Source organism: Nomascus leucogenys, chromosome 10 (assembly GCF_006542625.1).
Source record: "Nomascus leucogenys isolate Asia chromosome 10, Asia_NLE_v1, whole genome shotgun sequence".
Classification (NCBI taxonomy): Eukaryota; Metazoa; Chordata; class Mammalia; order Primates; family Hylobatidae; genus Nomascus; species Nomascus leucogenys.
The window spans coordinates 77,756,720-77,780,357 of record NC_044390.1 but is presented as its reverse complement, the minus strand read 5'-3'; the positions used below and the strand labels follow the sequence as shown (position 1 = coordinate 77,780,357).

The 23,638-nt window shown below is 44.8% G+C and overlaps 2 protein-coding genes across 6 annotated transcripts in view; one reads left to right on the top strand and one right to left on the bottom strand.

The window, feature by feature from the left end:
- HVCN1 (hydrogen voltage gated channel 1) overlaps positions 1–2,910 on the top strand; it is a 39,601-nt gene extending 36,691 nt beyond the window's left edge. For both annotated transcript variants that reach the window (XM_030821382.1, XM_030821383.1), the window contains exons 6-8: positions 465–696; positions 1,639–1,751; positions 2,450–2,910. In XM_030821382.1, the coding sequence (XP_030677242.1) occupies positions 465–696; positions 1,639–1,751; positions 2,450–2,515 (411 nt within the window). In that variant the 3' untranslated portion in view covers positions 2,516–2,910. The remainder of the gene's footprint in view (positions 1–464; positions 697–1,638; positions 1,752–2,449) is intronic.
- TCTN1 (tectonic family member 1) overlaps positions 2,798–23,638 on the bottom strand; it is a 42,596-nt gene continuing 21,755 nt past the window's right edge. Inside the window, exons 7-15 of one of the 4 annotated variants that reach the window (XM_012510096.2) lie at positions 22,747–22,767; positions 11,647–11,781; positions 11,017–11,142; positions 10,539–10,624; positions 9,774–9,914; positions 6,783–6,945; positions 4,584–4,709; positions 4,023–4,167; positions 2,798–2,900 (exon numbers count right to left, since the gene is read on the bottom strand). In XM_012510096.2, coding sequence (XP_012365550.1) covers positions 4,024–4,167; positions 4,584–4,709; positions 6,783–6,945; positions 9,774–9,914; positions 10,539–10,624; positions 11,017–11,142; positions 11,647–11,781; positions 22,747–22,767 — 942 coding nt within the window. In that variant the 3' untranslated portion in view covers positions 2,798–2,900; position 4,023. Of the gene's footprint in view, positions 2,901–4,022; positions 4,168–4,583; positions 4,710–6,768; positions 6,946–9,773; positions 9,915–10,538; positions 10,625–11,016; positions 11,143–11,646; positions 11,782–22,746; positions 22,768–23,638 lie in introns of all 4 variants that reach the window. The other 3 variants (XM_030821379.1, XM_030821381.1, XM_030821380.1) reach the window with 3 other exon arrangements.

The window sequence follows — 23,638 nt, the reverse complement described above, 5'->3', positions numbered from 1 at the left end:
CTCGAGCCACCACACCCAGCTTAATCATTTTAACAACTGTGTCCTTAGGGCCCCATATGGAGGTGCCACCATTCATTTCAAGAGTAACTTCTAATGGACATTTTTGTCTAATGGACATTTCTGTTGTCTTACAAACAATGCAGAAAGTATTTGTTCTGCAAACAGTGCTGCAGTAAATATCCTTAGTCCCTGTGCACGCAGGAGCTCAGCTGTAGGGTAAGTTCTTAGCCATGGAATTGCTGGTCCAAAGGGTCTAGAGGATGCTTTAATTCTGACATTGCCTAATTGCCCTTTAGAGAGCAGGTGCCTCATCTGTGGTGTTCACAGCTGTGTTTCCAGCACTGGGCATCTGGATTTGTCCAACAGATGAATTATCTTGCTGGTGACCAGGCAGGTGCATGCGAGGGCAGCTTGACCTCCCAGAGGCCCAATCTCCCCTGACTGTGGTTCCTTGTCCCCTTCAGGTATTCCACTACATGAGCATCACCATCTTGGCCTTTTTTATGATAGAGATTATCTTTAAGTTATTTGTCTTCCGCCTGGAGTTCTTTCACCACAAGTTTGAGATCCTGGATGCCGTCGTGGTGGTGGTCTCATTCGTCCTCGATCTTGTCCTCCTGTTCCAGAAGCACGAGTTTGAGGCTCTGGGCCTGCTGATTCTGCTTCGGCTGTGGCGGGTGGCCCGGATCATCAATGGTAGGTCTCCTGCACTCCCAGGCTGTGGATGGAGAGTGGGGGCTCAGGCATACATCCGAGGCCTGGCTGCGCAGTCACTCTGGGTGCCTGAGCTCACAGTGGCTCCTGTTATGGAGGCCTCCCCTCTGCCCCTTCACCTCCCTCTCCTCCCTTCTTCCTCTTCAGCCCTTTAGGAGCTGGTTATGAGCAGGTTTACGTCAAGCAAATAAAAAACAGGTTGGGTGCAGTGGTCATGCCTATAATCCCTGCAATTTGGGAGGCTGAGGCAGGAGGATCACTTGAGCCCAGGAGTTTGAGACCAACCTGGGCAACATGGTGAAACTCCATCTCTACAAAAAAAAAAAATACAAACATCAGTTGGGTGTGGTGGTGCACACATGTAGTCCCAGCCACTGGGGAGGCTGAGGTGGGAGGATCGCTTGAGCCCAGGATTTGGAGGCTGCAATAAGCCAAGACTGTGCCACTGCACCCCAGCCTGGGTGACAGAGCGAGACCCCCTCTCAAAAAAACAAAAAACAGAAAAAAAAACTGGACTCTTGTCAAAGGAAAGAAAAAAAGCCTTTCAGTTCCTACAGAAGATGCCTGTTATAGGGAAAGGGGGCATTTCCCAGCCTGTGCTTTCGTGGCATCTATGAACACCGCTGCTATGCACCCATGTGATTGTGAACAGGTTCTAGGTTAAGAAGCCTAATGCTCATCTTGTCAGTGATTATTTTTAAGGATTTCTCAGCCATGCCAGCTAAAGAGAGATACTGCATAACTGGGTACCAAGTAACTCAGACACGAAACCCTGACCTCCCAGTTCTGATGCCCTAAAGTGATGACTGTCTCGCGTGTCTGTCACCACTCCTCCAAACTCTATACAGGTGTAAGAATACAGATTTTTTTCCTGAGTGGTTAAGTTAGAAACCAGTATCACTGAGACCCCCAATTTTATTTCAGGGATTATCATCTCAGTTAAGACACGTTCAGAACGGCAACTCTTAAGGTTAAAACAGATGAATGTACAATTGGCCGCCAAGATTCAACACCTTGAGTTCAGCTGCTCTGAGAAGGTAAGATGACACATCTGGGTACCGGGCGTGGTGGCTCATGCCTGTAATCCCAGCACTTTGGGAGGCCAAGGCAGGTGGATCACCTGAGGTCCAGAGTTCGAGACCAGCCTGACCAACATGGAGAAACCCTGTCTCTACTAAAAATAAAAAATTAGCCAGGCGTGGTGGCACATGCCTGCAATCCTAGCTACTCAGGAGGCTGAGGCAGGAGAATCGCTTGAACCTGGGAGGCGGAGGTTGCGATGAGCCAAGATCGCGCCATTGCACTCCAGCCTGAGCAACAAGAGCAAAACTCTGTCTCAAAAAAAAAAAAAAAAAAAAAAAAGACATCTGGGAAGCTGGCCTCTGCTGCAGCACCCGCTTGCAGCACAGCGCTGCTCATGTGCCTAGAGCGCCCTTCCCTGGGCTGAGCCTGCCTTGTCCTTTCAGATCCAACCAAGGAGTCACATCCTCCCTGAAGCTGTGCCCACCCCCACATCCCAGGGCTCTGCCACGTCCCCCACCTTTGTCTTCTCACTGCTGTCACTGCTGCTTAGTGGAGCCTATCTGATTTTAGCAGTCTCCTCAGCAGACTGAATGCCACAGACAGTGTAGCTTTCATTCATCTCTGTGGTCCTGTGCCTGGGGCTCACTGAATGATTGTCACATTCCTGGCGAGGCTCAAAGTAAATTCCAGTGTTTGTCTGCTTTTGCAATAGGAACAAGAAATTGAAAGACTTAACAAGCTATTGCGACAGCATGGACTTGTTGGGGAAGTGAACTAGACTCGGACCAGCTCCCCTCAAAGAGAAGACACTGCCTCATGGGCCTGTGCTGTCACAAGAGGAACAGCTGCCCCTCCTGGGCTGCCTGGTGAGAGGTTTGGTTTGATGCCTCTGCCTCCCTCCTGCCAGCATGGATTCTGGGTGGACACGGCCTTGTGGAAGTCCAGTACCACCAAGAGCTGCCCATCCATTCCCACCCCCGCACTGTATCAAATGTATCACATTTTCTCATGTTGAACACTTTAGCCTTGCTTGAAAATAATGAGCAACAAAGCTGGACAATTGCTAGTTGTATATAAAATTTAATCTCACCGAATGTACAGTTTTCAAATTTCACATGTATATTAAGGAACTGATGTTTAAGGAACTGATGTATCTGAGCATTCTGAAAGAAAGAAAAAGAAGCTACTTTAGCTGCCACCCCATTCTAGAAAAGTCTCTTATTTTCAAGCTGTTCTAAATAGCTTCCCTTGTCTCGGTTTCCCCAAAAGGGGTACCCAGGCCCCTCCTCTGTGTGCCCCAGCTGCATCAGCCAGCTTCTAGGTGGCTCCATTGCGTTCTGCCACCTGACAACATTTTTCCTCAATTACTGTACAATTACTGTATAAAATAAACCTCTCTTTCCCCTGGACCCTCCTACTGTATTCTTTCCCCTGTGGCACCCATACCAGCCTGCCAGTCAGAGAGCAAGCTAGCTACAGTGCCTGGTGTAGAAATGGCAATTAGACCCAAGACTCCACTATAATTAACATGGTATTTGGGGGAAGATCCCCTTGTAAGGCTGTGTACTCTTCTCGCATGATTTTATCTAATATTTTGCTATTTCTTGTACTCATTTCAACCGGACCCAAAAAGGAAAAAACCTGAACTGAGTATTTTTAAAATAACTCAAAGCAGGGGATGAATGAACTGGCCAAATCTCCTGTGCCTCTGCTGCTTCAAGTCCTGTTCATTTTCTTTACCATCTCCCCAAAGACTTTTTGGGTTCTGTCTATGACCTATGTGTTAAGCATATTCCCCATTCAAAAGTCAGACAGAATAACATTTCCAAAAGGAAAAAAGGCGGGAAGGGAGTGGAGAAGGGCAGTGTGCTGGTTTGGAGGCAATCTCAAAGGTTAGACGTATAATAAGGCCAGGCATGGTGGCTCACACCTGTAATCTCAGCACTTTCAGAGGCCGAGGCAGGAGGAGCACCTGAGCCCAGGAGTTTGAGACCAGCCTGGTCAACACAGCAAGACCCCATCTCTACAAAATATATTAAAATTAGCCAGGTGTTGTGGTGTGCACCTGTAGTCCCAGCTATTAGGAGGCTGAGGTGGGAGGATCGCTTGAGCCCAGGAGGTCAAGGCTGCAGTGAGCCATGATCACATCACTGCACTCCAGCCTGGGCGACAAAGCGAGACCCTCAAAAAGTATAAAATGCAGTGTCCCCTAGGGACTTCTAGCCCCACATGCACACTTTCCAAAGGGGATGACCTCAGAGGAGAGGCGTAGTTTCCTCACTTACGTCAAACAAACGGGAAGAAGAAGTTAAAGGGCAGCCTGGCATTGATGGCTGGCGGAGCTCTGAAGCCTGCCTCTGCAGGTGCAGACACATCCACAAACGTAACCGCAGTGGAAATAAGAATCGTCCTTTCATTTCCTGAGTTGGCCTGTAACAAACAGAGATGCAAGGCCCACCCTCCAGTGTGCTCCCAGAATGACAACAATGAGACACTTTTCATTCTCTTCCTCACTCAACTACTGTCAGTTCATGAATCTGATAGGTCCTGGAGCACTAATTGTCTATTAACTTGGATGAGAGAAACAATTTTACCAGGGTGTCTGATTAACACATGAATATCATAATTTTCATGAGAATTTTAAAGATCCAATCTAAACCAGAATGCTAATATAAACAGAACCATCGTCAGTGTTTCTAAGTAAAAGAATGACTGCTGAAATATTTTATGAACCCCCATCGTTTAAATTATAATCTTTTTCACAAAGTAATACCTGTCACCTACCACACTTGAGTTGTGTCTGGACTTCTGTCTTAACCTATGGCTTTAAACTAGGTTAGGCCTACCTCAGGAAAGGAGGATGAAATTAGATTTGCAGTTACATTGACTATTTTGGCCTGTGGATTCAGTAGGGATCCGTATTTAGTCCACTTCACTTCTATAACCAAAGCCCCTGGGAGCTGGCAGGAATCCTGCAAAACAAAATGCTGTTAATCCATTAGAATCTTACACAACTGCAAGTCAGACTTAATCTGCAGTTCAGAATTTTAATTATAAAAGGTTTCACATATTACAAAATGTTCTGAACAAGAAAATGAATAGACTCTACAAGTTCAGATAAAAACAGCTTAGAGAATGTACATGTTTTAAAGTAAATGCCCCAAAAATATTTTTAACAGCTGAAGCGTAATTTTTCCATCTCCTCCTATTTCTAAAAAGGCCGACATCACCTGAAACTGCGGTAGTGCCGATACCCAACTGTGGACCCTTTAGGGCCATAACTGCTCTAACTTCATCTACCTGTTTATACCTGCCTCACAGACTTCAGGAAAGAAACTGGTAGGAGGGATGGAGGGGGAGAAATAATTATTAGCAGACAAATAAAACCTGATTGCATGTCATGTTAAAATGCTCTGAGGGGAAATTTAAGTGCTTTCTTCTCACTTATCTAATTTCATCAATTGGCAATTAAGATGTGGCATCTGGGTATCCAGGCAGTGTCCATATATTGTCAAAGACATCAACTCTTCATCTGCATCAGGAACACTGCTGGTGCCATGAAGGAGCTGAGCTGCCCCTTTGGTTGGCTGCTTTGGCAGCCGACTCTAAGGCCTCTGACCCAAGGAAAAAAGGGGCCGTGGGCCTTCCATGGCTTTTTCCTGCCTTGGCAGTCTCTCCAGTTGGCAAATGTGGTAACTGTTGAAGCTGCAGGCTGGGTACGTGGGGACTCCATGGTACTATTCTACTTTTGTGTATGTCTGACATTTTTTCATTAAAAAAAAGCTTTAAAATACATCTCTTCAGGATATGAAAACCTCACAGGCCTGCTAAATTTGGTGGCTGCGAAAAAAGCACTGATGGAATTCCTTAGCTTGAAACTGCCTTTAAAAACCGCGCAGGCTGAACAATCCTCTCAAATATCCTGTTCTTAGGAGACAATGCAGCATGCAGCTGGTGGAAACTGAGTTTAGCAGGTGCTCGTGCCTGCCTCTACCTGGGTTGCCGGCAGAGTTGGTACAAAACCCGCTGCTGCAGGCCCTCTGAGCACCCAGGATCAGCACAGACCCTGACGGTGCCATGTGCGCACTGCTGCCTCTCCTCCCAACTCGTGTCTTCCCTTCTGAAGAGGAGTAATAAATGCATGTCTTCACCCATGGCCAAGAAGCCAGAAGCAATGTGCCTGGTTCTGGTGGGAGAGTTGAGCCAAGACTTCGCAGTGGAACGGCAGGGACTGAGTAATCCCGGGTCTCTGCTGGCCTCGGTGGGAGGGTGGATCAGAGAAATGAGCAGTCCTCACCCCCATTATGCCCATGCTAGAAATATTCGGAGAGGATAATGAGAGGTCTGAAGAAAGCGTGACAAGAACAAGCTGGGCAATTACAGGCTAAGATGGAGAGCACGCCTCTGGGCCAGGGCCGGCCCACACGCTGACTGCTAAGACAAAAGAAAAAGGTGGGCAGAAGCATCACATGTGACCGGGAACCTATCTGTAGGATGGCCAACTTCCATTCAACTCTGTGAGGAACTGTGGCAGTGAAAACTCTCAGGTGTGGGCTGCCTGTGTAGACCAGGGGACAATGGGTGGGACAGCCACGTGCATGGAAGGAAGTCTCAGTCTTTTGATACAAGACTCAACATTCGTCTATCGTGTCATGAGATGCCTGGAGAGGGCTCGGGGGACACCAACAATCACAATGATGGTAGCAACAGGATGAGGATCACAGTGGTTCCCATTTATGGACCACTAGGCACCATGCCTAGGGCCACATGTTACCTCACTTAACCCTCTCAATGCCCCATGAGGCCATTCACTCACTATGACTAGCGTTCCCATTTCACAGATGAAAACAGAGGCTCAAAGCCATAAAACTGCTGGCCAGAGGCAACATTGCTAACAAGGGGCAAAAATCAGTATTCAAGATTCAGCCGGCGCTCCCACTCAGGGCCATCCTGCCTCCTTAACAGCTGGCTTCCCCGGCTGCCTTCATCACACCACCTGGAAGAGAAAGACCGCTAGCATGGAACCTGTACCTTCTCCCCTTTACCTTCCTGTTGAATGATTGGGTGAAGAAGTGGATGGGCACCCAGTCCAGCATGTCCTGGGCCTGGGAATTTCCAAAAGGGGCCACGTAATCTGGGAAGCCCTGGCCCCACAGCAGGCTCTTCACCTTCTGTGCTACGAGCTGACACGGGAGAGCTCCAGTCAGTCTTGGTAAAGGAAAAAGAAGTCAACTGAATGAGGCTTGAGTGGTTGTTCATCCACCAGCAGTTTTTCTTTATTTTCTTCTTCCTTTCCTTCCCTTTATTTATTTGTTTTTGAAATAAGGTCTCACTCTGATGCCCAAGCTGCAGTGCAGTGGCACCATCATAGCTCCCTGCAGCCTCAAACTCCTGGGCTCATGCAATCCTCCCAGAGTGCTGGGACTACAGGAGTGAGCCGCCACACCCAGCCCACCAGCAGTTTTTTGTTTTTTAATTTTTGATTTTTGGTTTTTTGTTTTGTTTTGTTTTGAGATAGAGTTTGCTCTGTTGCCCAGCCTGGAGTACAATGAGGCAATCTTGGCTCACTGCAACCACTGCCTCCCAGGTTCAAGTGATTCTCCTGCCTCAGCCTCCTGAGTAGCTGGGACTACAGGCGCCCACCACCATGCCTGGCTAATTTTTTTGTATTTTTAGTAGAGACGGGGTTTCACCATGTTGGCCAGGCTGGTCTCAAACTCCCGACCTCAGGTGATCTGCCCACATCGGCCTCCCAAAGTGCTGGGATTACAGGCGTGAGCCACCGCTCCCAGCCCCACTAGCAGTTTCATTCCTTCCCAGTTTCATTATCTTCTCGCTCTCCAAAAGAGGGATTATCTGACAGAAGCTAAAGAGTCTCTAACTTTGCAAAATCTTGAACTGCGAGATGATGAGTCTAAAACAATGTTTCCCAAACTGTGTTCCACTGAAGATCTGTACAAGAAGGGTTTCATGGTGAAACCCCGTCTCTACTAAAAATACAAAAAAATTAGCCGGGCGTGGTGGCTGGCGCCTGTAGTCCCAGCTACTCGGAGAGGCTGAGGCAGGAGAATGGCGTGAACCCGGGAGGCGGAGCTTGCAGTGAGCCAAGATTGCGCCACTGCACTCCAGCCTGGGCGACAGAGCAAGACTCCGTCTCAAAAAAAAAAAAAAAAAAAAAAAAAAAAGAAGGGTTTCATGGCCAAAGTTGGGGAAGCATTGAACCTCCACATCCCCATGTCCCTCCTGAGGCACATTTGCCTATTAAAGGCTCTGATGAGCAATACAGGAAGGAACCATTGTTTTAACTTTAATTTGGTGTTTCCCAAACGTATTGGACCATAGACCTACCCCTACTGATGTCTTGTGGAAATGTATTCCATGGAACCCTCTCCCTTTGAGAAATGCTGGTCTAAATGGATCAGAACTAATAATGTAAATGGTGGCTGGATGTGGTGGCTCACACCTGTAATCCCAACATGTTGGGAGGCTGAAGCAAGAGGAGCACTTGAGCCCAGGAGTTCGAGACCAGCCTGGGAAACAAAGGGAGACCCTGTCTCTACTAAAATTTTAAAAATTAGCCAGGTGTGATGGCACCCACATGTGGTCCCAGCTATTAGGAGGCTGAAGCAGGAGGATTGCTTGAGCCTGTAGGCCGAGGCTGCAGTGAGCCTGATCACACCACTGCACTCCAGCCTAGGCAACAGGGGGAGACCCTGTCTCAAAAAATAATATAAGTAAATGGTAAATATTGATCTAACCAAAATAATGATCCAATGACCCTGGGAAGATGCGGGAAGTGTGTGGGTCATGAGGTAGGGGATGAAGGGGAAAGAGCCAAACCTTTGTCTTCCTTAATGGAAACTCAATAAAAAATTCATAAAACCAAAAAAATCAAGAAGTAGCATTATATGCAGGTTATTTCAAGATTTGGGGGTAGAATTTGAAAAAAACAGCTACAAGAGTTGAAAGTGGTTGCCTCCAAGGTGGGGCAAATGAGGGTAAGAACTATTTTTATAACAAGCCATGCAGAGCTGTTTGGTATTTTACATTATGTACATATTTGATAAGATAAAAACAGATCATATTCAGGCTTCCTCTCACTGGTTTTGATGTGCTGTGTATATTAAAATTGAGAAACATAGGAAATATTCTCAGGGGAAATATTTTTGCTGTGAACTCAAATGCTAAACAACCTTAAAAATGAAACATACGGGCCAGGCACAGTGGCTCACATCTGTAATCCCGGAACTTTAGGAGGCTGAGATGGGAGATTGCTTGAGCCCAGGAATTCAACATCAGCCTGGGCAACATAGTGAGACTCTGTCTCTACAAAAAAAAAAAAAAAAAAATTCAAAAATATTAGGCCAGGCATGGTGGCTCACACCTGTAATCCCAGCACCTTGGGAGGCCAAGGCAGGCAGATCACCTGAGGTCAGGAGTTTGAGACCAGCCTGGCCACCATGGTAAAACCCTGTCTCTACTAAAAATACAAAATTTAGCTGGGCATGTTGGCACATGCCTGTAGTCCCAGCTACTCAGGAGGCTGAGGCAGGAGAATTGCTTGAACCCTGAGGCAGAGGTTGCAGTGAGTTGAAATTATACCACTGCACTCCAGACTGGGTGACAGAGCAAGACTTCGTCTCAAAAAAAAAAAAAAAAAAAAGGCCTGGTGTGGTGGTGCATGCCTGTAGTCCCAACTACTTGGGAGACTGAGGCGGGATCCCTTGAGCCCAGGAGGTCAGGGCTGCAGTGAGCTATAATGGCGCCACTGTACTCCAGCCTAGGAGACAGAGCGAGACCCCATCTCTTAAAAAAAGAAAAAGAAACATACAAAGCCTTGAAATTTTTGCTTTGCCGTATTTAATAACAAAAATGATTGTAACAGTTTTGCTACTATTCATGCATGATGATATACCATATGTGGCTTTCATGTGAGCTCATCAGCTGATGCAGAGATTTGATTAAAATGGGGAAAAGTGAGAATGCTTTGTTTTCTGATCAGCACAAGTTCAAATAGAAACAAGTGATTCTTTTACCTTAGTTTACAGCCAGATTGCATAGTGTAACCAAATAATACTGGGGTCCGGACCCCCTCTAGTGCTAAGCAGTCTTGCTCAGTTGTGCTATGAAGAATAGTAAGCTGTCCGTATCTATTTGTGGTCTGAATAATCCCAGACATTCACAGACAGTTAAGGGACAACTGCCTAGTGCTAGAGCACCTGGTTCTCAGGTAAGAAGACAGTGTCACTTGTGTGACATGAGGGAGACCCAAATACACTTTTTCTGGGCCGCTGGGATTTTGACAGCTATTTCCCAGGAGCAGGCAAAAAAACAGTTCTATTTTCCTTAATAAATGGATTCTCAGAAGAAAAATTCTCAGAAACTGGCCCTTCGAAATTCTAAATTTTCAAAATCACTTAATCTGTTTAGGAGTGTCTGTTTAAATGTGAAATTAAAAACGTTTAAATGTCGACTTTTCTCTCTTAAGATTTTCGTTGTAAAACACTGACATATTTTGTGGCTTAATGGCAGGCTGAAAAAAAAAAAAGGAGATTTAAAAAAAAAAAGACACTGATATTTTCCCAGGACGTGGTGTCTCACCCCCAACTGCCAGTCTCCCCCCAGCCCACCTGCTGTGTAGCCAGACTGGCCGCCCACCAGAGCCGCCTGCAGGAAGCTCGGCCTGGACTGCTCTCTCCTTCCCACAAGCAACCCAGGGGAGCCTCAGCGATAAAGAGCAGTGCAGCCCACGCACATGGACAGAGGAATAAATCCACCCTCTACAGAACCAAAAAGGATATCCCTTATGAGGCTGGAATCCAGCAGCTAATGGGAGCCCCACGACATAACCAGGGTTTCCACTGAGAGGGACTGGCTTAGTATTTTCCTGAAAGACAATGCAGAAATGCCCCCAAATAATTCTCATTTTAATAAGGAAATGGCAGGGAGAAAAATGCTTCTTTCATAATAAAATCTGGAATTACCAACCAATAAAAGAATTTCTCCCTCCCTACTCAGAACTATAAATACATCTGCCAGGTGTAGGAGTACATCATACTGTAAAAGAACAAGCTAATGTGGAAGGGAATCTTTTCCTAAAAGGAAAAAAGATACAAGGAGAATGCTTGGTTTCATTACAAACGCACAGGCTACACAAAGCCCTCTGTTCACTACAAAGGCTTGGATGCAATACTTAGAAATTCAGTTTTATCCACTGAGAAGTCATTATTTCTTTTTAACTTGGCAATTAAATACTTATGCCAAATTGATCAACCTTACCTGAAGAAAATGAATTTCAAACTTTTGCTGCAGTGGGACCACTACGCTGCTAACTGTCCCCAGAAGGAATGAGAGATCAGCTTTGGTGACTTCACCTGCATCTGTGTATGTGAGGCTGTACTTTACCTAAAAACAAAATGATACTCTAAATATACCTGTTCCATTACATTTCAGAAGCTGTATGAATAACTGAAAACACCCATAGATAGCAAATCTTTCCCGTTTCTCCATGTGTTGAAGCCTTGCTCTGCTGTCCAGTTGGATTATGAGAGGTGTTCCCTCAGCACCACCCCAAGCAGACAGGGTCATCTGAGCCACTCTGCCCAATTACAGAAGTTCCACATAAGCTGGTCCAAGCAGAATGTAATAAGCCTACCTCTGCAGAGGAAACATGTTAAAACAAAAACAGCAACAACAAAAATATTTTGATGTATTCCGGCAAGTCGCCAAGTTTGTGGAGACAAGAGGTGTCCTTTGATGAGACAGCAGGAAGATAAGCAGGCAGCTGAGCCAAGAAAAGCCACACCATAGGCTGAGCAGAGCATCCTCGGAGGGCGTCCAGTTACCCCAGCGCAACAGGAGGCTTAAATCTGCCACAGACAAGCTCTCAAAGCCAAATTTGGCACCTACCTCAAGAACAACATTCATGCAAAGGCTAAAGTGTCCAGCGTTGACGAGAGCCGGCTGCAGCACATTAGTGTCTTCCCGTCGGGTGAGCGTTTTATTTAGAGACTGAATGACGATGGACTGAACAGTGATAGGGACCTGCAGAGTGAAGACCTGGAGTGTTGAAGACGCTCTACCCAGGGAGGATGGGCTAAAATAAAAACCAACTGGAAAGAAACCTCCCCTGATATATGGCCAAGTAGGGGGAAGCATGCTACACAACAATGTGTATACTATGATCCACATTTGCAAAAGTAATAAACATATATACATTCACAAAGAAAATACTTGAGAGGATATAACCAAAACTTTAAAAGTAGTTACCTCTGAAAACATAAAGTTTACACAAAAACTTGTACACAAATGTTGGCACAGCTGGGGGTGGAGCCAAGATGGCCGAATAGGAACAGCTCCGGTCTCCAGCTCCCAGCCCCAGCGACACAGAAGACGGATGATTTCTGCATTTCTGCTTGAGGTACCGGTTTCATCTCACTAGGGAGTGCCTAACAGTGGGTACAGGACAGTCGGTGAAGCGCACTGTGCGCGAGCCGAAGCAGGGCAAGGCATTGCCTCACTCGGGAAGCGCAAGGGGTCAGGGAGTTCCCTTTCCTAGTCAAAGAAAGGGGAAACAGACGGCACCTGGAATATCGGGTCAGTCCCATCCTAATACTGCGCTTTTCCAACGGGCCTGGAAAACGGCACAGTAGGAGATTGTGTCCCACACCTGGCTCGGAGGGTCCTATGCCCACGGAGTCTGGCTGATTGCTAGCACAGCAGTCTGAGATCAAGCTGCAAGGCGGCAGCGAGGCTGGGGGAGGGGCGCCCGCCATTGCCCAGGCTTGCTTAGGTAAACAAAGCAGCCAGGAAGCTCGAACTGGGTGGAGCCCACCACAGCTCAAGGAGGCCTGCCTGCCTCTGTAGGCTCCACCTCTGGGGGCAGGGCACAGACAAACAAAAACTCAGCAAGAAACTCCACAGACTTAAATGTCCCTGTCTGACTGACAGCTTTGAAGAGAGTAGAGGTTCTCCCAGCACGCAGCTGGAGATCTGAGAACGGACAGACTGCCTCCTAAAGTGGGTCCCTCACCCCTGAGCAGCCTAACTGGGAGGCACCGCCCCAGTAGGGACAGACTGACACCTCATTCAGCCGGGTACTCCTCTGAGACAAAACTTTCAGAGGAACTATCAGACAGCTGAATTTGTCGTCTCACGAAAATCCGCTGTTCTGCAGCCACCGCTGCTGACACCCAGCCAAACAGGGTCTGGAGTGGACCTCTAGTAAACTCCAACAGACCTGCAGCTGAGGGTCCTGTCTGGTAGAAGGAAAACTAACAAACAGAAAGGACATCCACACCAAAAACCCATCTGTACATCACCATCATCAAAGACCAAAAGTAGATAAAACCACAAAGATGGGGAAAAAACAGAACACAAAAACTGGAAACTCTAAAAAACAGAGCACCTCTCCTCCTCCAAAGGAACGCAGTTCCTCACCAGCAACGGAACAAAGCTGGATGGAGGATGACTTTGACAAGTTGAGAGAAGAAGGCTTCAGACGATCAAACTACTCTGAGCTACGGGAGGAAATTCAAAACAATAGCAAAGAAGTTAAAAACTTTGAAAAAAAATTAGAAGAATGGATAACTAGAATAACCAATGGAGAGAAGGGCTTAAAGGAGCTGATGGAGCTGAAAGCCAAGTTTCGAGAACTACGCGAAGATTGCAGAAGCCTCAGTAGCAGATGCGATCAACTGGAAGAAAGGGTATCGCTGATGGAAGATGAAATGAATGAAATGAAGAGAGAAGGGAAGTTTAGAGAAAAAAGAATAAAAAGAAATGAACAAAGCCTCCAAGAAATTTGGGACTATGTGAAAAGACCAAACCTACGTCTGATTGGTGTACCTGAAAATGATGGGGAGAATGGAACCAAGTTGGAAAACACTCTGCAAGATATTATCCAGGAGAACTTCCCCAATCTAGCAAAGCAGGCCAGCATTCAGATTCAGGAAATACAGAGAATGCCACAAAGATACTCCTCGAGAAGAGCAACTCCAAGACACATAATTGTCAGATTCACCAAAGTTGAAATGAAGGAAAAATGTTAAGGGCAGCCAGAGAGAAAGGTCGGGTTACCCACAAAGGGAAGCCCATCAGACTAACAGCTGATTTCTCAGCAGAAACTCTACAAGCCAGAAGAGAGTGGGGGCCGATATTCAACATTCTTAAAGAAAAGAATTTTCAACCCAGAATTTCCTATCCGCCAAACTAAGCTTCATAAGTGAAGGAGAAATAAAATACTTTACAGACAAGCAAATGCTGAGTGATTTTGTCACCACCAGGCCTGCCCTAAAAGAGCTCCTGAAGGAAGCACTAAACATGGAAAGGAACAACCGGTACCAGCCACTGCAAAAACATGCCAAATTGTAAAGACCATCGAGCTAGGAAGAAACTATAGCAACTAACGAGCAAAATAACCAACTAACATCATAATGACAGGTTCAGATTCACACATAACAATATTAACGTTTAATGTAAATGGGCTAAATGCTCCAATCAAAAGACACAGACTGGCAAACTGGATAAGGAGTCAGGACCCATCAGTGTGCTGTATTCAGGAAACCCATCTCACGTGCAGAGACACACATAGACTCAAAATAAAGGGATGGAGGAAGATCTATCAAGCAACTGGAAAACAAAAAAAGGCAGGGGTTGCAATCCTAGTCTCTGATAAAATAGACTTTAAACCAACAAAGATCAAAAGAGACAAAGAAGGCCATTACATAATGGTAAAGGGATCAATTCAACAAGAAGAGCTAACTATCCTAAATATATATGCACCCAACACAGGAGCACCCAGATTCATAAAGCAAGTCCTCAGTGACCTACAAAGGGACTTAAACTCCCACACAATAATAATGGGAGATTTTAACACCCCACTGTCAACATTAGACAGATCAACGAGACAGAAAGTTAACAAGGATATCCAGGAATTGAACTCAGCTCTACATAAAGTGGACCTAATAGACATCTACAGAACTCTCCACCCCAGGTCAACAGAATATACATTTTTTTCAGCACGACACCACACCTATTCCAAAATTGACCACATAGTTGGAAGTAAAGCTCTCCTCAGCAAATGTAAAAGAACAGAAATTATAACAAACTGTCTTTCAGACCACAGTGCAATCAAACTAGAACTCAGGATTAAGAAACTCACTCAAAACCGCTCAACTACATGGAAACTGAACAACCTGCTCGTGAATGACTATTGGGTACATAATGAAATGAAGGCAGAAATAAAGATGTTCTTTGAAACCAACGAGAACAAAGACACAACATACCAGAATCTCTGGGACACGTTCAAAGCAGTGTGTAGAGGGAAATTTATAGCACTAAATGCCCACAAGAGAAAGCAGGAAAGATCCAAAATTGACACCCTAACATCACAATTAAAAGAACTAGAAAAGCAAGAGCAAACACATTCAAAAGCTAGCAGAAGGCTAGAAATAACTAAAATCAGAGCAGAACTGAAGGAAATAGAGACACAAAAAACCCTTCAAAAAATTAATGAATCCAGGAGCTGGTTTTTTGAAAAGATCAACAAAATTGATGGACCGCTAGCAAGACTAATAAAGAACAAAAGAGAGAAGAATCAAATAGATGCAATAAAAAATGAAAAAGGGGATATCACCACCAATCCCACAGAAATACAATCTACCATCAGAGAATACTACAAACACCTCTATGCAAATAAACTAGAAAATCTAGAAGAAATGGATAAATTCCTCGACAAATACACCCTCCCAAGACTAAACCAGGAAGAAGTTGAATCTCTGAATAGACCAATAACAGGTTCTGAAATTGTGGCAACAATCAATAGCTTACCAACCAAAAAGAGTCCAGGACCTGATGGATTCACAGCTGAATTCTACCAGAGGTACAAGGAGGAACTGGTACCATTCCTTCTGAAACTATTCCAATTGATAGAAAAAGAGGGAATCCTCCCTAACACATTTTACGAAGCCAGCATCGTCCTGATACCAAAGCCTGGCAGACATAACCAAAAAAGAGAATTTCAGACCAATATCCCTGATGAACATTGATGCAAAAATCCTCAGTAAAATACTGGCAAACCGAATCCAGCAGCACATCAAAAAGCTTGTCCACCATAATCAAGTGGGCTTCATCCCTGGGATGCAAGGCTGGTTCAACATACGCAAATCAATAAATGTAATCCAGCATATAAACAGAACCAAAGACAAAAACCACATGATTATCTCAATAGATGCAGAAAAGGCCTTTGACAAAATTCAACAACCCTTCATGCTAAAAACTCTCAATAAATTAGGTATTGATGGGACATATCTCAAAATAATAAGAGCTATCTATGACAAACCCACAGCCAATATCATACTGAATGGGCAAAAACTGGAAGCATTCCCTCTGAAAACTGGCACAAGACAGGGGGATGCCCTCTCTCACCACTCCTATTCAACATAGTGCTGGAAGTTCTGGCCAGAGCAATCAGGCAGGAGAAGGAAATAAAGGGTATTCAATTTGGAAAAGAGGAAGTCAAATTGTCCCTGTTTGCAGATGACATGATTGTATATCTAGAAAACCCCATTGTCTCAGCCCAAAACCTCCTTAAGCTGATTAGCAACTTCAGCAAAGTCTCAGGATACAAAATTAATGTACAAAAATCACAAGCATTCTTGTACACCAATAACAGACAAACAGAGAGCCAAATCATGAGTGAACTCCCATTCACAATTGCTTCAAAGAGAATAAAATACCTAGGAATCCAACTTACAAGGGATGTGAAGGACCTCTTCAAGGAGAACTACAAACCACTGCTCAATGAAATAAAAGAGGATACAAACAAATGGAAGAACATTCCATGCTCATGGGTTGGAAGAATCAATATCGTGAAAATGGCCATACTGCCCAAGGTAATTTATAGATTCAATGCCATCCCCATCAAGCTACCAATGACTTTCTTCACAGAATTGGAAAAAACTACTTTAAAGTTCATATGGAACCAAAAAAGAGCCCGCATCGCCAAGTCAGTCCTAAGCCAAAAGAACAAAGCTGGAGGCTTACACCTTATACAAAAATTAATTCAAGATGGATTAAAGACTTATGTGTTAGACCTAAAACCATTAAAATCCTACAAGAAAACCTAGGCAATACCATTCAGGACATAGGCGTGGGCAAGGACTTCATGTCTAAAACACCAAAAGCAATGGCAACAAAAGGCAAAATTGACAAATGGGATCTCATTAAACTAAAGAGCTTCTGCACAGCAAAAGAAACTACCATCAGAGTGAACAGGCAACCTACAGAATGGGAGAAAATTTTTGCAACCAACTCATCTGACAAAGGGCTAATATTCAGAATCTACAATGAACTCAAACAAATTTACAAGAAAAAAACAAACAACCCCATCAAAAAGTGGGCGAAGGACATGAACAGACACTTCTCAAAAGAAGACATTTATGCAGCCAAAAAACACATGAAGAAATGCTCATCATCACTGGCCATCAGAGAAATGCAAATCAAAACCACAGTGAGATACCATCTCACACCAGTTAGAATGGCCATCATTAAAAAGTCAGGAAACAACAAGTGCTGGAGAGGATGTGGAGAAATAGGAACACTTTTACACTGTTGGTGGGACTGTAAACTAGTTCAACCATTGTGGAAGTCAGTGTGGCGATTCCTCAGGGATCTAGAACTAGAAATACCATTTGACCCAGCCATCCCATTACTGGGTATATACCCAAAGGACTATAAATCATGCTGCTATAAAGACACATGCACACGTATGTTTATTGCGGCACTATTCACAATAGCAAAGAGTTGGAACCAACCCAAATGTCCAACAACAATAGACTGGATTAAGAAAATGTGGCACATATACACCATGGAATACTATGCAGCCATAAAAAATGATGAGTTCGTGTCCTTTGTAGGGACATGGATGAAACTGGAAAACATCATTCTCAGTAAACTATCCCAAGGACAAAAAACCAAACACCGCATGTTCTCACTCATAGGTGGGAATTGAACAATGAGAACTCATGGACACAGGAAGGGGAACATCACACTCCGGGGACTGTTGTGGGGTGGGGGGAGGGGGGAGGGACAGCATTAGGAGATACACCTAATGCTAAATGATGAGTTAATGGGTTCAGGAAATCAACATGGCACATGGATACATATGTAACAAACCTGCACATTGTGCACATGTACCCTAAAACCCTAAAGTATAATTAAAAAAAAAAAAAAAGAGGAAACAAAAACAGAAAGTACTTAGATTAAGAGGTTCACTTCAAAAATGATCCCCATTTTACAGCAGAGTATATTCAGAAGAATTTAACTAAAATTCAATCATTCGTTTAGATTTATCCAGTACGATCATGACTCTCTTCCTTTTGGAAACCTGTCTATTGACAGGTTCTTGCTAGGAGACTTGTGATATCCATCTCCCCTTAAAAAAGTAGGTAATAAAAGAAATATTAAAAAATGAAAACAGGCTGGGCGCAGTGGCTCACACCTGTAATCCCAGCACTTTGGGAGGCCAAGGTGGGCGGATCACAAAGTCAGGAGATTGAGACCATCCTGGCCAACATGGTGAAACCCCATCTCTACTAAAAATATAAAAATTAGCTGGGCATGGCAATGCATGCCTGTAATCCCAGCTACTCGGGAGGCTGAGGCAGGAGAACCGCTTGAGCCCGGGAGGCAGAGGGTGCAGTGAGCCAAGATCACACCACTGCACTCCAGCCTGGGCGACAGAGCAAGACTTCGTCTCAAAAAAAAAAAAAAAAAAAAAAAGAAAAGAAAAATGAAAACAGCTGTTGTATCCCAGTAAAGAGATTGTAAGTGAAAATATTTTCCTTTTGTTTTTATTTTTTAATTTTTAGTTATTTTATTTTTATAATAAGATATAGGGTCTTTCCCTGTCACGTAGGCTGGAGTGCACTGATGCAATCACAGTTCATTGCAGTCTTGAACTCCTGGGCTCGGGTGATTCTCCTGCCTCAGCCTCCTTGAGTAGCTGGGACCACATATGCATGCCACCATGCCAGGCTAAGTTTTAAAAGAATGTTTTGTAGAGATGGGGTCTCACCATGTCGCCCAGGCTGCCTTTTGTTTTTCGTTTTAGTTAGTTTTAGTTTCTTTTTATATGGCTTTATAATGATAACTAATTTTATCTCAGGGATTCTGTGATATACTTTAAGATAAATGAAGACAACACGCTATGTCTTAAGACAAGGTTAGTGATGACTCTGGAAAACTGTCTAGGTGACTCAAAATCATAGACTGTGACTCTTAGCTTCTTGTTGAGTTGATTCACTTCCTTAATAAGACAGATTCCATTAATATCATTACTGTTTTAACTGAAATGGTCTGAAAAGTATATATTTCTACAAAATAAATATCTTCTACTCAAAAAAAAAAAATGTTGGCACAGCTGCACTATCATAATAGCTAAAACCAAAAACCACCTAAATGTCCATCAACTGATGAATGGATAAATACAAAGTCTAGCCTTACAAAGGCATATGACTCATCCCTAAAAATAGTACTAATACATGCCACAGTACAGATGAATCTTAAAAACATGCTAAGTCATAGAAGCCAGACACAAAAGGCCACAGTTCTAATTCCATTTATACGGAATGTCCAAGTAGGCAAACCCATGGAGACGAAAAGTAGATCGGTGGTTGCCAGGGGATGGGGGACAGAGCTGGGGAAGAATGAGGAGTGACTGCTAACACAGGGCTCCTTTTTGGGGTGATGGAAATGTTCTGGAATTAGTGGTGATGGTTGCACGACCTGTGACTATACTAAAAACCACAGAATTGTATACTTTAAAAGGGTGAGTTTTATGGTATGTGAATTATATCTCAAATACACACAAAACTCCATCACACTGTCAAGTGCACATATATATCCTCACCTCCAAAACACAACTCCTACACACTCCATACCCACACATGCACATTCACAAGCAGGCCCAGGATACATATCCTTAAGCCCCCACACACCCCTGAATATTCATTTGGCCCAATTTATACACAACTTCCATACAAGCGCAAGCATGCACACACACACATACACGCACACACACACACACACACACAGTGGTTTCTCTGGGTGGTGGGATTATGAGCAAAAAAAACAGACACAGACAAACGTTTTCAGCAGCACCAGGGAAGCCTTGTTTATCCCAGTGCTATTAAAGGACATTTTGCATTCATGGCCACCACCAGCAGAGTAACAAGGCATCAAGCCATCCTCTAAAGGTAGCTGGGCCTCCTCGTACTATGGGATGAATCTGTCATTTGCTCTAAACTTCAATTCTTGGAAACCACTGTTGAGGAAGGAGCCTCATGTATCTATTAATAGTTGTTTATACCACTTTGAACTTGCACTCAATCATGCACCATGCTGTTTATAATTCAAAATGACCAAGTATTTAAGCAGTTATTTTAGAGATAAATAAGCAGTCCTTAAGTGTCTGCTCCCATGACCGAGAAGACCTGTGAGTCAAAACCTCTCATAGAAGAAAGTGACATGACTCAGTAACAAAGACGTGAGCTGTCATGTGACGAGAATGGCAGAAGGGCAATGCTAGCCAGTGTGAGGCCCTCTGCATCACATGCCGCACCTAGGGGTTTCAGCATGGAGGGGGTCCTAGGCTGTGATTCAATTAGCTCTTGTTTAACACAAGGGCAACCCCAGGTTCCATACTCTGTGCATAGCAGCCCCTGATTCAGCAATGACACCGGGTTCCAAGAAAGAGCATAGCCTGCCATAGCAGCCTCTGCTGGAGCCACTTCCATGGTGTGTGCATGGAATTGGCAAAAACCGAAGGACTCAGTGTCAATGAGCTTTGGAGAGTCCTGGTGTCAATGGCAGGAGCTGCCCTCGTCTCAACAGCTCACTCAACTGTCACAAGAAGGAAACAGTAGGGCTGTGCTGATTTCCTTGATTCCTCTTCCACCACATACCATTCCCAAACCACACACTGGTAAAGAACTCCAACATACTCAATGAAACTACAGGGCTACCCTGGAATCTTTCGCTGATGGCTCCACAGATACTGACAATGATTCCAGGCAATCATAACAGTCTTCACTTAGTGGGGAGATTAGAACGAGTTTCTATACTCCTGATCCTCTAACCTTAAAATCTGCTTCTTAAGAACATTTTTAACAAATTTACTATTAGTTTACGTGCTTGTCCTTTAGAGCACAACCTTTGGTGTCACACAGACCTAAGTTGGAAGTCCCAGTCTGCCATGTCCTGTGTGTCCACAGGATGCAAAGAAGGAAAGTGTGTGAAGCCTGTCACATGGGCTCACAGAGTAGAGCTGGCCCAGTATGGTGGTAAAGTATAAGGTCCCTGGGGCCAGACCACCTAGATCCCTGTCCCAGCTCTGCCACTTCCCAGCTGTGCAGCCATGGGCAAGCTCATTCATCTCCTGTGACTCATCTGCCAGAGAGTGACAGTAACTGAACCTACCTCCTAGGACAGCCAAGAGGATTCAAAGACGTCGGACATGTACAGCACTTAGAACAGTCCCGGCACCTGCTCCAAGCCTTCCAGTAACATCCATCACATTCCTCATAATAGGTCTTCCCACCCTGAATGGACCCACCTCCTTCCTAGTCATTCATCACTAAATACATAACTCATTGAGTGCCCAGTACATACTGGATGCTGCGTTAGAAATAAGGACATATATCTTGAACAAGGCTGATAGGGCTGCTGCCCCCACAGACGGTTCCAGTTTTGAGTGGTAATATCCAAGCACCCTCTAGGGGTTGGAGGGAGGTGAGACCTAGCCCATTGCATGACTTTCACACTGCATTCCCGGGAGCCCTAGGGTTCTTCACTGGGACCAAAGAGGACAGAGAAGGAGACTGGGCAGGTGGAGGGCTTCAGGCCCCATCCCTGCTCCAACCAGCACAGCTCCACATTCAGTCTGTGTTACACTCTAGGGAGGGTTCCGCTTCAGACTGCATTTAAGAAAGGATCTCTATAACTAAAACAAGTTTGAAAACACAAGTAACATCCATCATTCCTCATAATAGGGTTTCCCACCCTTCACAGAAGACGGGATCCAGCCCTACACACCGTTCTATAAGACCCAAAGTCACATGGCTATTTCCTTTCAAACATCTCCCTCAAACATGTTTGTAGGCAGAGCATCAGTGAAGTCAATCACAGCCAGTGTATTCCCATCCCGAGTGCATCCCATGCGCAGATGCCGCACCAGCACCTCATGTGCTTCTCCCACTTGGCCTTGTGTCACACCTCTGCACGGACGCTTACCATCCACTCAACAAAGGGAGACCACGGTGTCAGTCAGACAAGAAAATAATGGCAAAGCTGAGGTTTGAACCTAGGCTGGCCAATTCCACAGGGTGGGAAACTATGACAAAGCCACCAACTCAGGCCTCCATGGGGACTGTGTTCACAGGCAGGCCTAGGATGCAAACCCTAGAATAAGGGGTGAGGGATCCACATTCCTTCTGACATAGCCACGAAGAGACCCTGGCATCCTGACCACAACCAAGTAGAACCCTGGGCTGGGGCGATAAGGCTTTGAAAAGAACCCACCCTCAAATAAAGCCCTGAAGGTACACCATGGGGCACGCCTCCCACACGGTATGGACACCCACTGGCCAAAGTGGGACGGGCAGCATCCTGGGAGCTGGACAGCTTTCTTAACAAGAGACCAAGAAGGGAGCAAGGGACAGCCTTAATGTCTAGAAGTCAATCACACCCACTGCTGGTCACGACAGTGGTGTCACTGAACCATGGAAGAATACAAAACCACAACAACAGAGGCAGCTGGAAAGCCCAGAAGTGTGACTCCCACTAAGGAGTTTCCCTACTGCACTTCTACTTGCTTTTTGGCAAATGTATTTGCTTTTGGCAACAAGGTCCCCTTCTAATTGTAACTGTATTCATTTAAAAGGGCTCAGAAATAAGACAGTATTATAAACTATCCTACTTTCTATTACAAAAATAAATAAATACTCTTACCTTTGTTCTTGAATCAGGTACCTAGATAAAAAGAAACCACAAAAAATTGTGTTAAGTAAACAAAAAGAAGTATTTTCATTGCTTTTTCAGATCTTGAGTTGAAGAGTATATTCATCTTATTAAAGGTTTCACAAAGAAGAAAACAGAATTTCCTTGATCAAGACTTCCCATCTGCATGTGTTTGAATCTATGTCCTAATCAAAGAGGTCACATTGCATTTTCCTTCTATCTTCATTTCCTCCAGGTGGAAGCTCACCAAGCTAGTCTCAGGAAGGCTCCATGCTCCAGGGTCATTATTGTATACTTCCACATGGTCTCACGGCCATAAGCACTGTGGGAAGCACAGTTCTTGTACTCCTGGTCACTCTCACTGCACCTGTCCTTGCTGGAAGGCCACCAATGCTTGCCCAGGCGATTTCCACAGCCTCCTAACTGGTCTTCCTGCCTCTGGCCCAAGCCTCCTCAATGACAAGCTCTTGCCTCCCTAGTAGAGCCGCAGCTTTCTTTCTGAAGGGCCCACTGGGAAACGTGGTGAGAGAGACAAATAGACCTGTTTGTAGAGACCTGTGCTCCAAGAGAACTGTACCTGGATGCCCAAGGAATTACTTCAAGACAACTGTGAGCTCAAGCTAACTAGAAGAATTCACAAGCCTAGATGGCTGACTTACACAAGAGAGGGAGAGAGAAAATGAGGGGAGAGGGAAAGGTTAAATTTGATCCTAAAAACTGAAGTCCAGATAAATAATGGTGCCATGAACCACCCTACCCCAGTAACCCTCATAAAAAGGAAATTGGGAAGGGGACCCCTTTGACAATAATCGTATGTTTCTGGCGGTGGGGGGGGTTGTTTTGTTTTGTTAGAGACCAGGTCTCACTCTGTCACCCAGGCTGG